We start from the raw sequence: 17,302 nt of genomic DNA on the forward strand, positions 1-17,302 counted from the left end.
ATATGTTTTAGTTTTGAATGATTATTTGTGATGCAGTTACTCGTTAGTTCTAAATTTTATATTAAAAATATTTATTTTCTTGTTTTTTCATAAATTTTTTTTTTATTTTGATAAATTCTGATAAACAGGTCGACATAACTGACCTATTTAATAAATGGATTGTGTTAGGGTCAAGGAATCTTAACCCATTTAATAAACATGTCAGGTTAGTGTTGACTCATATAATTGGATACTCATGAGTTGACATGACACGAACCCAACACTCAAACATGAATTACCACCCCTAAATGAATGCATGCTCAGGAATGGAAGAATTATGCCAGTCTAATTTCCACCATGGTGCTTCTTCATGTTTGACTATAATTTCAATCCAAGCAGAATAACAAATATAGGAGATGTTATCTTGTGAGACGGGCGCATGTCTCACCCAAGATTTTTTTCACAAATATAGGCACCCAATTTGAAAATTACCTACTGCGCAGAGTCAGTTTCAGCCAACTATATCCTTGATAAATTTGCTTGGAGGAGCATCATTTCTTCAAATCTAGTAGGACACATCCAACAATTAGAATATATGTATATATATATATATATATTTCATATGGAAGAGCATGAGGTTTTTCCATGTGATGTATTCATTAAGATTTTTTATTATTATTAAGGCTTCGACCTCAACAAAGTTTGTATTTAATTATATCAAAGTATTAGCCTTCAAATTAGCTAATGGAATAATGCATATATTAATTATCGATAGTTGTGCATTAATGATTTATATTGAAGGAATTTATATGATTATTTTTATAAATTTTATATGAGAAACTATTTTTATTTGTAATAATAATGATAGATTTAGAATATGAGATTATTTCTCATGTTTAGTTGCTTTGACAACAATTAACCAAAAGCCATAAAAAAAAAAATAAATAAAAAGTTAACTATTTGTGAATTCACTTCTTACTCAAATTTAGTTGTTTTTCCAACGGTTGAAACAAAGTCCAACAAAAGAGGAAAAAAAAAATTAATGACAATCAATAATGTAAAAAAATAATTGAAAAATATTTGCATTTTTTATTTAACTAAAACAATATTTGCATTCTTGAGTAGGCGTGAAATATGCCTATACATATATCAATCACTATATCATGCAATTTTCAAATTTGTAAACACATGTATAGTAGATGATTAAAACAATAGAATACTTATTGTCTTCTATTTTGTCAAAAAATTACTTTATTACAAAGTTTTACTATAAAATTTATTGAAATATTGGAGGAAATTAATAATAAATGCACTGCAAATTGTGCAAAAACTTGACACTTTGTCATCCAAGTGACTAGCAGTTTCAACAATACCAAACTTGGATAGTAAAGCAACTAGCAACTCCACAATACCAAACTTGGGCAATAAAGCATCCTTAAGATGCCTTTTTTAATGTCAAATATGAGATTTTCTCATCAGAAGTAATGGAGTGAAGTAGGAGATTTAATGCCAAATAAGAGGTTTTCTCATCATAACCAATGGAGTGAAGTAGGAGATGTTAATTTTATTCGGGAAATGATCCAAACAAAGATGAATTTTGGCATTAGAACTACGGAGCTGAACCATGTTTCTGTAAAACAATGGATCCTCAGTCACATCACTGCAACCAATATTCTAGATCAAATGAAACAAAGTTCTCTTCAATCAATTTTCACTATCCTGTGGACAATCTGGACCCATAGGAATTTGGTTCTTCATAATGGGAAAACTCCTAATCCTGTAGAAGTAATTCTCACTTCACAATCTCTTATTTGCAAGTACAAGGAAGTTTTTAACCAATGTCAGAGGTACAAACATATTCAAAGAACCAAGAAAAGAACAATGGAGTGCAGGCAGAATTGGCAACTTCTGATAAAGGTGGCAGCTACCAGGAACAAAAGATCCAGAAGGAGTGGCTTTGCTGTTGAAGCTAAGAGCTTGGATGGGTCAATTATATTCAGAGGAGTAGCAAGCAATGGGGGAAAGACACAACACCAAGCTACTCAGGAAGCACTTTTGATGGCCCTAATTAAAGCAAGAGACCTACGTTATCAGAGATTGTTTGTAGCAAGTAATGATAGGTATTTGGTAAATCTCTGCAACAATGCAAGGAAGACAGTGTGGTTGGACAGAACCTTTATTTTGGACTTTCAAAATCTTCAGTAATTGAGAAGTGGAATGAAGTTTTTTCTAAGGGGTTTTAAATTGTAAAACTAACGAAGGTAAACTATTGATGAGGTCGGAAGCTTTAGAAAATGCATATGACCAAGAGTTTAAAAATAGCTTAGACTTGTATATGTTTGTAGTGAAGGAAGGGAGTGAGTGTCAACCATGGTAGAAGAGAAAACAAGAAAAGCGAAAAAGAAATCAAATGAGAGAGATGTGAGTGGGAATAAGAGGGGAGGGATGGGATAAAGGGATAAAGGTATACCCCAAATCATCCTTCAGCGATTAAGGGAGAAATGTTGCGTATATAAGTAGCTAATCAATGAGATAGAAAAATGATGAGATTAAAAGAAAATGAAGGTACACACAAGATATTATCAAGTATTAAATTAGAAGAAAGTTGAACTTGACCAATGTGAGTAACCAAAACTGATTCACCATTAGGAAGTTCGACAGATATATGGGTAACTAAGGTTATTTTTGTGAGTAAGGAAATAGAGTGAACCATGTGGTCAGTGGCACCACTATCAATAATCCAATCTTTTGGGGAAATGTCAGAAGGAACAACAAGATTTGATGAAAAAATAGAATGATCTAAAGTAATTAAGGTATGTAAGCAGAGGGAAGTAGTTTTATCCAATGAAGTAACTTTATCCAAATCATTGTTTCAATTCCTCCAAAGAAAATTGGAAATATGAACTTATTTGGAAATTGTATCAACCTCCACTTAGAGATCTGATTGTAACATACCCTTCATAATATGAGAGTATTAAAAGGAAATTTATCTAGCCACAATTGAACTCGGGTGAGTTTCCAGTAAAAGAAGCCTACCAACTTCGGATCTGGGTAAACACTTTGCTGCCACCAAGCTCACCCTAAACCGCAAATCCACATACCCAAATCACCGGGTTAGTAGACTGGATATCACGAATAACTCCCATACATTATTATTAGGTCAAGTTCAACATGGAGTAAAATCCAAACACCCCTAAAATTTAGGGGTAAAATCTAAGTTCTGAAACGTTAGGGTATAAAATCCAAATACTTCCAAATTTCACGGGTAAAATCCAAATACCCCAAACTTTAGGGATATAATTTGCAATTTACCCTAAAATATATAAATTTATATTAGAGACAAAATTTACATTTAATCCAAAATTAGTGGATGTAATTTGGACTTTAGTTTTTTATTTTATTTATTTTGAGAAGCAATTTTAGTTGTTTATTTTATTTAAAGGCTGAAGAGAAATTATTTAGTATTCTTATAAGATATATGAATTTTAATCACCCAAATCTAAATCCAAATATCCAAATCATGTCATCCAAACACACTATAAGAGCATCAGTACATGCACTGCCATATGGTATATGTTGGTATAATTTACTAATTTAGCATCAAAGCACAAAAAGGTCCCATTACCTGGTCTTGCAATTTTTTTTTTTTTAAAAAAAAAATTACAATTATGCTACAATACTATCCTAAATTTATGATGGTACTGTAACAACGTTCTAAACCTAAATAATATTTTTTTTATTCCCTACCTAAACATATCTGCCTCTTTCTCTCTCTTCATTCTCTCATCTCGTCTCTCTTTCTCCATAATGGTCTAGCCTCTCTTTCACTAAAATCCCTCTCTCATGATGATGGGCATATTCTAGCGTGGGTCGTGGGTCTGGTGGCGGCGTGGATCTGGTGGTTTCGGCGGCGTGGTCCTTTGATGGAGGTGCTCAAGCTCGCCTTCGATGATGGGCTGCTCAACCTTGCCGATTACTGGGTTGTGATTTTTCTGGCATGGGTCCGGTGGTGGGTTGTGGTGTGTGGGTAGTTTGAGGGGCTATAGGTTGCTAGGTTTTGTGTGTTGTGGTGAGGTGGTGGCAGCATTAATCTAGCAGCGGCGGTGGTTAGATGTGGCAGTGAGGCATGGATGAGTTGCTAGGTTTTGTATGGTGGTCTATTTCGTCTCCACCACCATAAATCATCCTTTTCCGATAGTTATAGGCATATTTATGGTGGTGATTGATTGACAATGGTGTGTGTTTTGCTTGGTGTGTTTGTGTGTGTGTGTGTGTGTGTGTGTTTTGCTTGGTTGGGGTTGTTGGTTGCTTAAGAGGAAGAGAGAGAGAGAAATAGTAAAAAAAAGAGAATAAAAAAGTTATATTTAAATAAAGTTGCAAAAAAAAAAAAGTTTAGGATGTTGGATGTGTTGTAAAATGGTATGGTATAATAGATAAAATAGTTTTTAAAATAGTAAAATATGATATTTTGGAGATATATGATGCTAATGCTTTTAAAAGACTACGTCATCAATGCTTAATGGTCCTCTCATTCAATAATTTAATGACATGTGTTCAATTTAATTCAGTCAGCTCTCAATCACAATTCACAATCCACATATCATATTCATTAAAAAATAATAATAAATAAATAATCTAGCTAGTCACCACCATTTTCCCTTAGACATGGCAAAACGGGTCAGAATTTTCTAACCCAACCCAACCCAAAAAATAGCCTACTCGAACCCGATTTTTTTGACCTGAAGCAAAAACAGGTTAACCCGTGACTCAACCCGTGTTTTTTGTGAGTCAACCCAACCCGACTTGAACTCAAACCATTTTTTCAAAAAAAAAATTTGAGTAAAAAAATAGTAAAATTAAGACAATATTGGTTTAATTGTTTGTTGTGAACTTTAAGAAAACAACTGATACATTTACATAACTGCATGCAAATTAATTAAAAAATAAATGGTTGAGCATTCTATAATGAGTAAAGATTTTTAGATATCAAATAGCAAAGTACATGACAAGGTAATCTGGTTACAGTAGAGTTTGATGTGCAACGAAAATTCGCTAAGTCATCTCCCGTCCATATGCGTCGTCCAAAGGATAGACATGAGGTATATCTTTGCCAACTCGTCCGTCTGTCCTTAAGGACAGACGAGCTCACTATCGTCCGTCTGTCCTTGAGGATAGACGGGCTTTCTACCGTTCGTCCGTCCATAAAGGACGGACGAGCTTGCTACCATCCCCTCGTCTATAAAGGACAAGGGAGGTTACTACGTCTCCGCCGAGTGGAAGAACGTACCGTCACCAGTCAAGCCCAACCGTTGTGAAATGCAAACTTCTACGTCAGTTATGGAAGTTACTTCCGAGCTTGTTGGATTCCTCAACTGTAGGAACAGTTACCAAACAAGTAACCGCTTCCCGCATACTATATAAGCACACGCCAATGAAAGAGTAAGGCATTCTATTCTTGGGAAACTGAGTTTACATTTTTTAGTCAGAGACTAACTTCACCATCGGAGGGTTCTTGGCTGGCTTCCACCGGTCTCCTCTGAGTTTTTGCTTGTTTTCTCAGGATCCAGTCGCAAGTTTATCAAGGCCCGGCATTTTCAGTCCACTGATATCCTAGGGTTCATCAGAGTTAAAAACATAAATTTAAAATTGTAGACATATGCTAGAAACTTTCATAAGTGTGAAAATAGTGAAGCCAAAGTATCAAATTAGCATAAATTATGAATACTTAGACCTATTTTTTAACAATTTATGTCCAAAATAAACGGTTTTTCAAAACAAATTATGATATTTTCTAGAATATGTGTTGCTTAACAATGATATGATATTCATAAAAGAGACCATGTATAAGAGCATCAGCATCTGGAATTGCAAATGCCATATCTAAGCTTCATTTAGCATTTTTCTCCCAAAAACCTCCCACATCCGGAATTGTAAACACCAACTATTGCAAAAAAATTTGTAATAGTGCTACAGTGCAATTCCAAAGGTAGAATTGCACTGTAGCACAATTCTAAAAAAAAAACTAATATTTTATTCCTGCTTTTTCTCTCTCATCACACGGTCTCCCATCTCTCTCTGTCTTTCTATCTCACACTCACTTTCCTCTCTTTCTCCCTCTTCTCTACAATCAACAAAGCTCCACCGTGATCATCAACCTATGGGTAAGCACCAATGGAGCTCCACGGATCATCCACCGTGATCGTTCACCGTGATCATCTTTTTTTCTTCTTTTTTCCTCTCTATCTTCCCTTGAATCAAGCCTCCATGGTGGAGATGTGGCGTAGGACTCATGGGTCGGTGGCTGGGTTTCATCTTCCATGGTGTGGGTTTCATTTTCGGTGGCTGGGTTTCATTTTTGGTGATATGGGTTTCATGGATCAATGCATGGGTTTCATTTTTGGTGGTGTGGGTGGTTGGGTTTCATCATTCCTTGGTTCGGTGTTTGTGGTTTTTGTGGGTTGGTGGCGGTTGAGGTGGATCAGCAATCGGCGTGGGTTTTGGCCGTGGGTTTGGCCGCTGGGTATGGATTTTGGCCGGTGCTAGAGGTTGAGGGAGAAAGAGAGGCCGGTGATGATGTTTTTTGAATGGGTTTGCTCTCTCGTCTCTGCTCTCCATCTTCTCTCTCGTCTCTGCTCTCTCATCTCTCTCATTTTTTTGAATGGATTTGCTCCGATGGCTTCGGTGATGATTTTATTGGATGGGTTTGCTCCGGTGGCTCCGGTGATGATGTTTTTTTGAATAGGTTTGAATGGGTTTGCTTCGGTAATGATTTTATTTGAATGGGTTTGAATGGGTTTGCTCCGATGATGATTTTTTTGAATGGGTTTGCTCCGGTGGCTCCGGTGATGATGTTTTTTGAATGGGTTTGCTCCGGTTTTTGATCGGTGGCCTGGGTTTCAAATCGGCGGTGTGGATTGGTTGATCAGCGATGTGGATCGGTGGCCTGGCCTGGGTTTTTGATCGGTGGCCTGGTTTTTTAATGGGTTTGTGTTTGTGTGTGTGGCTTGGCTTTGTTGCTGGGTTGTGTTTGTGCGTGGCTTTGTTGCTGGTTTGATGTTTGTGTGTGTGTGGGTGTGGTGATGGGTTTGGATAGGTTGATCGTTGTATAATGGGTGTGTGTTGTGTGTTGAACCGGTGCTGGGAGAGAGGAATAAAAATGGTTGTTGAAAAGCCCAGGAAAATGAGCCGAACGGTTGGGAAGAAATAATAAAGAATGGGTTAAAAAATAATATTTTAATAAAAATAGAGTTTTGGGATGTGAATGAATTGTAAAATAGTATGGTATATTGATAAAGTGGTGTTTTAGAATGGTAAAATAGAATAGCATTGGAATTTTCCAATGCTTAATGCTTTAAATAGGTAAGCAATCAAACTTTAATGTATATCTCAAATTGAAATAGAGTGTCAATCACAATTGATAATAGGTTATAAAATTAATTTTCAAGATTGTAAATTTCTTATATGTTTTTATTCTCTATCAAATGAGTTATCCAATAAGTCATTTGTAATTTTGTTTTATATTTTGGAATGTTGATATTGTGTAGAAATAAAACTTGTGTATATGTTTTACTTATCTTTGTGTTATTTTATTTTAGATAGCAATGTTAGAATTTGTATAATTTTAAAATTATTAAATAATTATTAATAAATTTAACTGAGTTCATTATTGATATAAGTGGTGAATTCAAAATAATACATTTTAGATTGAGTCATGTTTTCTTTATAAAATTTTTAAAAAAAAAGTTATGTGAAAAATACGGATCAACCTAAGCGAACCCGCTCGTTTTGCCAGGTCTACTTTCCCTACTCCAGCGGACCATCCTAAACCAAAGCTCATTTCAAGCCTCACTCAACTCCCAGGTAATGAAGCAAAATTCCGGCACTTTCAAGTCATGGCCGCCATTCTCAATTCTCAAAGTCGATCATTGACACTCTTAAGAAAGCAATTCGTCAACTCTAACTCTCAGCCTCATTCAACTCCCAGGTAAATTTCTCTTCTCTTTCTTCATTTTCTCACTAACCAACACACACCACTTTACACTTCTATATGTATCTTTTTCTTAACTAATTTCCAAAACCCAGGTGGTATTCCTCTCAAAACACCAATACCCACAACGAGAACAATGATAACAACAACAAAGAACCAAACCACCAGAGTGTTAAACTCAAACCCAAAAAGAAAAAGGCTAAAGCCATGGCTAGGCTCATTAATTCCAACCCTTGGTCAAATGACCTTGAAACCTCACTCTCTGACTCGCTATCCAAAACCATTGTGCTCCAAGTTCTCCGCCTTATCACAACCCCATCCAAAGCCTTTCAGTTCTTCAAGTGGGTACAACAAATGGGTTTCTCTCACACTGCCCAATCATACTTCATGATGTTAGAAATCTTGGGTCGCCATAGAAATCTCAATGTAGCAAGAAATTTCCTGTTTTCCATTGATAAACGGTCTAATGGGGCGGTTAAGCTCGAGGACAGGTTCTTCAATAGCTTAATTAGGAACTACGGTCGAGCTGGGTTGTTCCAAGAGTCTATAAAGCTGTTTTCAACAATGAAGTCTTTAGGGGTTTCGCCTTCGGTTGTTTCATTCAATAGTCTTTTGTCAATTTTGCTTAAACGGGGTCGGACTAATATGGCGAAGAGTGTGTATGATGAAATGCTTAGTACATATGGTGTTACTCCGGATACTTATACGTTTAATATTTTGATTAGAGGTTTTTGTATGAACACAATGGTTGATGAGGGGTTTCATTTTTTTAAGGAAATGGCACGTTATAAATGTGAACCGGATGTTGTTACGTATAATACCCTTGTTGATGGGCTGTGTAGGGTAGGGAAGATTAGTATCGCGCATAATGTGGTGAAGGGTATGAGTAAGAGAAGTGTGGATTTGAATCCTAATGTTGTTACTTATACGACTTTGATTAGAGGGTACTGTATGAAACAAGAGATCGATGAGGCCTTGGTTGTTCTTGAAGAGATGAGTAGTCAAGGGCTTAAACCTAATGTAGTTACTTATAATACTCTAATTAAGGGGCTTTGTGAGGCAGGGAAGCTGGATAAGATAAAAGAGATTTTGGAGGGAATGAAGGGAATTGGAGGATTTACTCCCGATACATGTACATTCAATACATTAATTCATGCTCATTGCAGTGCCGGAAACTTGGATGAAGCATTGAAAATGTTTGATAAGATGTCTGAGTTGCAGGTTCAACCAGATTCAGCTACATATAGTGTTATAATACGTAGCTTGTGTCAGATTGGGGATTATGGTAGGGCAGAGGAGTTGTTTGATGAGCTATCGGAGAAGGAAATCCTGTTTAGTGCTGTTGGTTGTAAGCCTCTTGTGGCTGCATATAACCCTATGTTTGAATATCTGTGTGGAAATGGGAAAACTAAAAAGGCTGAGAGAGTGTTTCGGCAGCTAATGAAAAGGGGAACACAAGACCCTCCATCATACAAAACCTTAATCATGGGACATTGTAGGGAAGGTACATATGAAGCTGGATATGAACTCTTAGTCTGGATGTTAAGAAGAGATTTTGTGCCCGATGTTGAGATCTATGAATCCTTGATCAATGGTTTCATGCAGAAGGGAAAGCCTCTTCTTGCCCAGCAGACACTAGAGAAGATGCTAAAAAGCGCTCATGTCCCAAAAACAGAAACATTCCATTCCATATTTGCAGAACTTCTAGAGATGGGCTGTGCTCATGAATCTGCCAGTTCTATAATGTTGATGTTAGAGAAAAAAATTAGACAAAATATAAATCTCTCAACAAAATGTATAAGGTTACTTTTTGGTAGTGGGCTGAAGGATAAAGCATTTCAGATTGTTGGCTTGATTTATGAGAATGGATACTCAGTTAAAATGGAAGAATTGGTTGGTTTCCTTTGCCAGAATCGAAAACTGTTAGATGCACATGAAATGTTGCTATTTGCCTTGGATAAGGATCAAAGTATTGACACAGATATGTGCAATACAGTGATTTTGGGCCTTTGTAAAATGAATAAACTCTCAGAAGCATTTGGTTTGTACTATGAAATGGTGGAGAAAGGAGTAAATCAAAATTTGACCTGCCTATATGATTTGAAAACTGCCCTAGATGCTGGGGGAAGATCACGGGAAGCTGGGTTTGTATCTAAGAGGATTCCAGAACAGGGGCATTTGGACAGACCTGCTCCAAGTCCAAAGTCTAGCGCTGAGAAGTCAAGACCTCAAAAACTGTAAGTCCCGAGTGTGCATGTGTTTTATGTTTAATTCTCGTTTTTTCAGTTGTCCTGTAAGATTAGTGTTGGTTAAAGTTATTCTAAATTTGCTGGCTTGAAAATGCATTCATACAGCATTAAAAGCATAAAAGTTGCTGCTCTGAAGGATTATTTAAAATTATTTAGTCTATCTCACAGGTTGGAAACCTAGAAGAGCACCAGAAGAGGGCAGGAAGCCTTGCATGGAATGTCAGCTTCAAACATCAGGACTCCTTGATTAGCTTATTGTTGATGGTGAAAGAATGTGGAGAGAGCCCAAGCTCAATGTTTGAGCACATGACAACTTTTGGATAATTTTTTCCAAGGAATTGAAGTGATTTGGTAATTTTCTTTGTTTTATCATCAAAACTATGCATATTACATGCTTGAATTTTTATTCTTTTCTAAAATTGCAGCCCATTTGTTGTTGTGCAGAGGGAAATGCTGAATAAAGTCTGGATATGATTTTCATAAGCGTATGACTTTGGCTGTTACATCACTGTAAATTGAAGGCACAAAATTCCCCACATCCCTATTCCTATTCGCATTTTGAAACACTGCTTTTCAAGGGAGTTATTTTCAGCATCTCAAAAATTCTGGTAATAAGTTCCTGGGATCACCATAAAATTTGTTCTTTTTTATTTTGCTGCACTTTATTATAGATAACTTTATTTGGTTCATTTGCCATCTTTCTGAAATGTACGAAATATGGAAGTAGACTATATCTTTCATTGTTTTAGTGAATGACTCATATCTATGCTTGTTTTCAATTCTTGAGTGGGATTCTCACATTTATAAGTATATGTTGTGTTCAAGTTATGGCCACAATGCATACTTATCAATCCATTCTCCTAGCTTTTTCCTTTTGGTCTTCATGTATGGGAAAGCCCTTTAAATTATGATGGTAAAACTAAGATTTATAATTTTAATTATTTATCAAAAAAAAAAAAAGATTTATAATTTTAATTGATTTTGTGAAAACATATGGATATCTCTACTCTACTATGGGTCAATATCCCCCAAATAGGAATTCTATTGAGAGGCAATCATCTCTTGTTTCTCCTGAGGGCATGGTCCCCCAAGAAAGAATGTACCTCAGTCAATTTCGTTGGCTGGGGCAGCCTTTTCCTCTGTTGTTCCTTCTAACATTGGCCCCCAAAAAAAAAAAAAATAATAAAATAAAATAAAATAATAAATAAAACAATTGGAAGCACTTGGAGGGAGTAAAGAGCCAGCTTATGGTTGTTCTGCGCCAAGTGCGATCAATTGTCCTTCCTTTATAGACTGAACTACATAACTCCAATCAACTTGAGAGAAAAGGGAGTAACATTAGCTCAATCTAGGCAAGGAAAAGCTAACTAAACCTTATTCAAAATAATAGTTAGCCAAGGAAAATAAGTGACTCCACTATAAAAGAAAAGACCAGCATATTATGAGCAAAAAAGGAACTTCTACCTTGTTGCGTAAGGGCTACTCCTCTAAGAGCTGCCCTTATGTATGTGCTAAGGGTATTGATCTGGAGGAGATATCTGTATTTCCCTATCATTTTTTATATTTATAAACAAATTAGTTCATACATTTGTAACCACATGTTGCTTCCTAAATGATTTCATTAAAAGCTCCAGTCCATGTAACATGATTTGGGGCCTCACCTGGAGTATATCTGTTGATCTCTTCTATGGATGTCTTGTCATATGAGGCATAGAATTTTTCCTGTATGCAATAAATTTTCTTAAATAACTTGATCTAATTTTTTAAAATAAATTGTCTAGTCTCTATCTTACATACACCCAATCACCCATGCTCACTCACAAACACACATAACTTGATCTAATTTCTTCCACTCATGTCTGCAGACTGCAGGTAGCAATCCAAGAACATCTTGTGACTTGTGTTCGTCGCAGTTATGGAAGATTAAGGGAATAATATGGTTTCCTCTACCAGTATATGACAACAAGATTTTTATTTGTTTAGGGATGTGAATTGCATTGTGTTCATTGTGGTTGTGGCAGATTAAGGGAATAATACTGTTTACTCTACCAGTATATGACAATAAGATTTTTATCCGCTTACCAGTTGCACTCTACCTTCTCATGTAGGGGTTGTTCTGTTATATGTTTTCCTGTTTTGCTTGTGAAAAATGTGCACTTTGTGATACATAATCTCAAGAAAAACATTACATATAATCCTTTCTTTGCTACTTTGTTTCCACTTTCCAGCCCCCTAATGGAATTTTAGATTTAAAAATAAGGGAAAAGTGGACCAATTATGTCTCTAGCTGTTGGCAGTCAAATCAAGCTAAAGGCGAAACAAATATGTCTAGGCAGATGGCACTGAAATTTTTTTTTTTTTTTTTTAAATTCCAGTTGCTAGTTTGTTGTGCTACCATGCTTCTTTGAGTGGTTCACTGTTGTGATGAGGAAATTTCTCAGCAACACTCCATAAACTTGAGCACAACCTAGACATTGAAGATTGACAATGCGTGTCTTCCCTGGTTAGGGATACAGGGAAATTGTTATTCTTGACAAAATGGCGCTATAAACTTGTAACTTGTTAATGTGATTGCAAAGCAGTTATTGTTTATTCTCATAGTCATCAACTAGGTTACTATTCACTACTTGGGACCTTTTTTTTCCCCCGGGTTATGGGTCAATTGAAACTGTCACAATTAATTGCTTGGAAGATTTCAAAAGCCAGAATAACTGGATGAAAATAGAAAATTCATTTTTTGCATTTTCTATTGTTTTTGGTGCTATGGGTTTATGCTTTTTTATTTTTTATTTTTTATTTTTGAGATTTCTGGTTGAAGAGAGAAGAATAAGAAAAGGTTCTTTCTCGTTCCTATGTTAAATGGACTATCCAACTCTTTTCTTTAGTCTGTCATACGAAGCAGCACAAAGGAATGGTAAGTTAGAATTAGGACAAGTTCTTAAACCAAGAAAGAAAAAGATTGTTACCTTAATAAATCTTCACACTTCCAACCCAAGAACCCAAAAGATAACCAAACTTAATAAAGTAATCATTTCCTCTCTCTTCATGCCATTCTCTCTTGGTACCAACTTCTCTCCAAAAACAAGCCCAATCTCCTCATTATATATGATTGACAAGTCTCCCTAAGTTCATATCAAACTCAAATTCTATCTTCTTGCCACAACTACTAAAAAGATGTCAAGAACTAATGGCAATGGCACCCCAAACCACTATTCTGCACAAACTAGACGTATTCCCACACCAGGAAAGGCAACAGTCCTTGCATTGGGCAAGGCCTTTCCTAGCCAACTCGTTCCTCAAGATTGCTTGGTTGAGGGCTACATTCGTGACACAAAATGTGTAGACTCGTCCATTAAGGAGAAATTGGAGCGCCTGTGTAAGCAAATATTATTACTTCGATTTGCGCTTGGAACCTTTTTATACCAAATTCAATTTGTTGCTTTCTAAATTGTCCTTGTTTAGTTTTAATTAAATTATATATTTGGTACTCAACTTTTGACCATTGTTTCAAACTTGTCTTTATACTCTAAAATGCTTCACTTTTGTTCCTCTTTTTTAAAAATTATTTCAAAATGGTCTTTATCACCACCTATGTCGTACAAAGTGTACAAATCCTCTACTTTTGTGAGATCTGAGAGAGGTTATGATAGGCAGTCTTATCCCTAATTTATTGGAGAGACTGATTTTCAGACTTGAATCTCTAACCTGTCACTTTTGGTGAAAGGCACTTGCCTCCTACTTTATTATCATTTATGTGGCAAACGAAATGTTTCATGCCTTGCTATAGGCTCCATATTATCAAAGTGACTTTGGTTTCATGAATTCTATTTTGTAACCTTAGCATTTTTCAACTGTTGGATGGCAATAGAGCCTTTTTGGAACATATCAAAGTATAAGGATGATCTTGAAACAAAGATAAAAGGTTAATGACCAAATATGCCATTTAACCTTAATTTTATCATCTTTACAGAGAATCGAATGTTTTTATCGGATGTCCCTGAAGGGACAGAATCGAATGTTTTTAATGAATACATCTTCACAAATTTTTTTTTTTTTGTCAATTCTCTTTTGGGAAATATAACCTTTGTTGTATCAGCAGCCATGGGAAGTCTTTCTACACATTAATACCCTGGACTCACCATGCATCTCTCTTTTGCTAGGCAAAACTACCACTGTGAAGACAAGATACACAGTGATGTCGAAAGAGATCCTAGACAAATACCCTGAACTGGTTACTGAGGGCTCACCAACAATCAGGCAAAGGCTTGAAATCGCAAACCCAGCAGTGGTGGAAATGGCCTTGGAAGCCAGCCTTGCTTGCATCAAGGAATGGGGAAGGCCAGCACAAGACATCACTCACATAGTCTATGTTTCTTCAAGTGAAATACGCTTACCGGGTGGTGATCTTTACCTTGCTAGTCAGCTTGGCCTAAGGACTGATGTTAGCCGCGTCATGCTATATTTTCTAGGTTGTTATGGTGGTGTCACTGGCCTTAGAGTTGCCAAGGACATAGCTGAAAACAATCCAGGAAGCAGGGTTTTATTAACCACTTCTGAGACTACTATCCTGGGTTTTCGCCCACCTAACAAGGACCGCCCTTATGACCTTGTAGGGGCTGCACTTTTTGGTGATGGAGCTGCAGCTGTGATTATTGGAACTGACCCTTTAACAGGTCAAGAGTCTCCTTTCATGGAGCTAAACTATGCTGTCCAACAATTCTTGCCAGATACACATAATGTGATTGATGGTAGGCTCTCTGAAGAGGGTATAAACTTCAAGCTTGGAAGAGACCTACCCCAGAAGATTGAGGATAACATTGAGAAGTTTTGCAAGAAGCTCATGGCAAAGGGTGATATAAAAGAGTTCAATGACTTGTTTTGGGCTGTTCATCCTGGTGGACCAGCAATTCTTAATAGGCTTGAGAACAAACTGAATTTAAGAAGTGAGAAGCTAGAGTGTAGTAGAAGGGCATTAATGGATTACGGGAATGTTAGTAGCAACACCATATTCTATGTTATGGAGTATATGAGAGAGGAGTTGAAGATACAAGGAGAAGAATGGGGGCTTGCCTTAGCATTTGGACCAGGCATTACTTTCGAAGGCATACTCGTCCGTAGCCTGTAATCACATCTTGGAGACAATTTCTTGGTTTAATCTTTAACTACTTATGAATTATCTTCTTCGGAGGAATGTTATGTTGCATTTGAAATTAGTAATATCTAAAGAATTGGGAATTAAGAATATTAAACTATCTAACTTCGATATATGTCTTGAAATTATGGAAGTGTCAGTATGACCAATTACATAATTATAACATCTGTACTGCAATTTGATGTTTTGTTTCGCCTATAATTTCTTGGTCTACATGTTTTCATGCTTATTCATTCTTTAGGGGGTGAACAACATTTACGAAAGGTTTTTAATTTGCTCAACAAAAACTTACAAGCTTATGATCAAATTACATGGTTGATAACAGCACATTGTGTGTTACATATACTACAGGATACAACCAAAAAATAATAAAACAACTTTGTGGATTATAAACCAAAAAAAAAAAAAAAAACCTTTGTGAATAAGTGCAAAACTGAATTTTATCAAATGATGACAGTAACTTAGTTAAATAAAATCTCCCCATTTCTTGACTATTGAAGTTGAGTCATAGAGTCTTGGGGGTGTGGTTCGTTGGTAGGAGTTACGGACTGGCACCACGTGATGCTTGCGGGAGTGTGTTGGTTCAAGTCACACACTTTAGAGAAAAAAATGCTATGATGTGATGTGGATAACCCTAACGTACTTAAGGGTGCCTCACACCATATTGAATTTGGGTTTAAGTGGGCAAGAACAGTGACACAAGACCTTTTTTTTGTTCATATTAAAAGAATAAAATAAGACAAAAAAGAAAAGAAGTTGATTCATAGAGTTTATTTTGATGGTTTCCTATTTATAATGACACAATTATTCAAGCATTGACACGTATATGTCGTGTCCTCAAGATACAGCAAATGCATCCAGTTCTAATGGTTAAATATAGACACGTCTACATTGATCCTTGTGTTTTGGACACGTGTTCCAATTCGACTACGGTCATGTTCACATAGGATTATAGGTGGTAGGGTTGTGCATGAGTTGGGTTAGTGAGTCTTTTTCAAACCAACTCACCATGGTGGGTTAAAAAAAATCCAACCCAACCTATCACAAGGGTCCAATCCAACCCATGTGGACCGAGTTGGATTGGGTTGGAAATTTTTTTTTTTAATTACTATTATTAATATTAAATTGAGAATTAGAACTACATCATCATAAATAAAGCAAATTTATAACCAAATTTATAATCAAATCATATCAAGATTACAATCCCCAAATAAAAACTAAAGCACAATAGACAATACCAACAAAAAAAAAAATTACAATCCAAACTCATATCAAGATTATAATCCCCAAATACAAAGTAAAGCACAATACCAACAAACACAAGATTACAATCCAAATCCAATTCAATTCTAACTCATGGTTTTAAAACTGGACCGACTGGTTGAATCAGGAACCGGCCACTAGTTCGATCTGGAAAAAACCCCAATAACTAGTCAAAATCAAGAACTAGAGGTAAATCCGGTTTTGCCTTCGATCTGGTTTTTACAACCAAGTTCTAATTAACAAAACATATCTACCCCCCACCCCCCCCCCCCCAAAAAAAAAAGAAAAAAACACATGGTGGAGACTAAAGATTCTATCAATAATATTTCTGGCACTAGAAAGCCTCGCCTGCACAATGAACATGCCCTTGTTCATTTCACCAAGGATTGATGACATTAACCCTGTTTTGAACACAATTTTTGCTATGTGGGCTGGTTGCTCTTGGACATAGACCTCATTTGATGGAGTATCCATATGTACTAATAACAAGAAACACAATCTCCAATCATAAGAACAATTGTTTTTTGTTAATGATATTATTTAAAGACCATTACTGTGATACTGTCTCTTCTCATAAAGAACAATTTAGTCTAAGGGCATTCATATCAGCTCATCTAAAAGATTTCATCTATTTTACACCAAAAACCTACTTTTTCTATTTTACACCATCAC

The 17,302-nt window shown here is 36.1% G+C and overlaps 2 protein-coding genes across 2 annotated transcripts; both read left to right on the forward strand.

Moving 5' to 3' along the window:
- The first annotated feature begins 7,781 nt into the window (after window positions 1-7,781).
- LOC126723103 (pentatricopeptide repeat-containing protein At1g02060, chloroplastic) lies at window positions 7,782-12,296 on the forward strand. The gene is made up of 5 exons (XM_050426383.1): window positions 7,782-7,963; window positions 8,062-10,203; window positions 10,384-10,566; window positions 10,660-10,823; window positions 12,081-12,296. Exons 1-3 carry the CDS (start codon window positions 7,872-7,874, stop codon window positions 10,394-10,396), a joined length of 2,247 nt encoding a protein of 748 aa, XP_050282340.1. The 5' UTR covers window positions 7,782-7,871; the 3' UTR covers window positions 10,397-10,566; window positions 10,660-10,823; window positions 12,081-12,296.
- Window positions 12,297-13,038: 742 nt separating this feature from the next.
- On the forward strand, window positions 13,039-15,456 carry LOC126723105 (type III polyketide synthase A). The gene is made up of 2 exons (XM_050426384.1): window positions 13,039-13,591; window positions 14,376-15,456. Exons 1-2 carry the CDS (start codon window positions 13,390-13,392, stop codon window positions 15,338-15,340), a joined length of 1,167 nt encoding a protein of 388 aa, XP_050282341.1. The 5' UTR covers window positions 13,039-13,389; the 3' UTR covers window positions 15,341-15,456.
- Window positions 15,457-17,302: the final 1,846 nt, after the last annotated feature.

The sequence above is a fragment of the Quercus robur genome, chromosome 4 (assembly GCF_932294415.1).
Source record: "Quercus robur chromosome 4, dhQueRobu3.1, whole genome shotgun sequence".
Lineage (NCBI taxonomy): Eukaryota > Viridiplantae > Streptophyta > Magnoliopsida > Fagales > Fagaceae > Quercus > Quercus robur.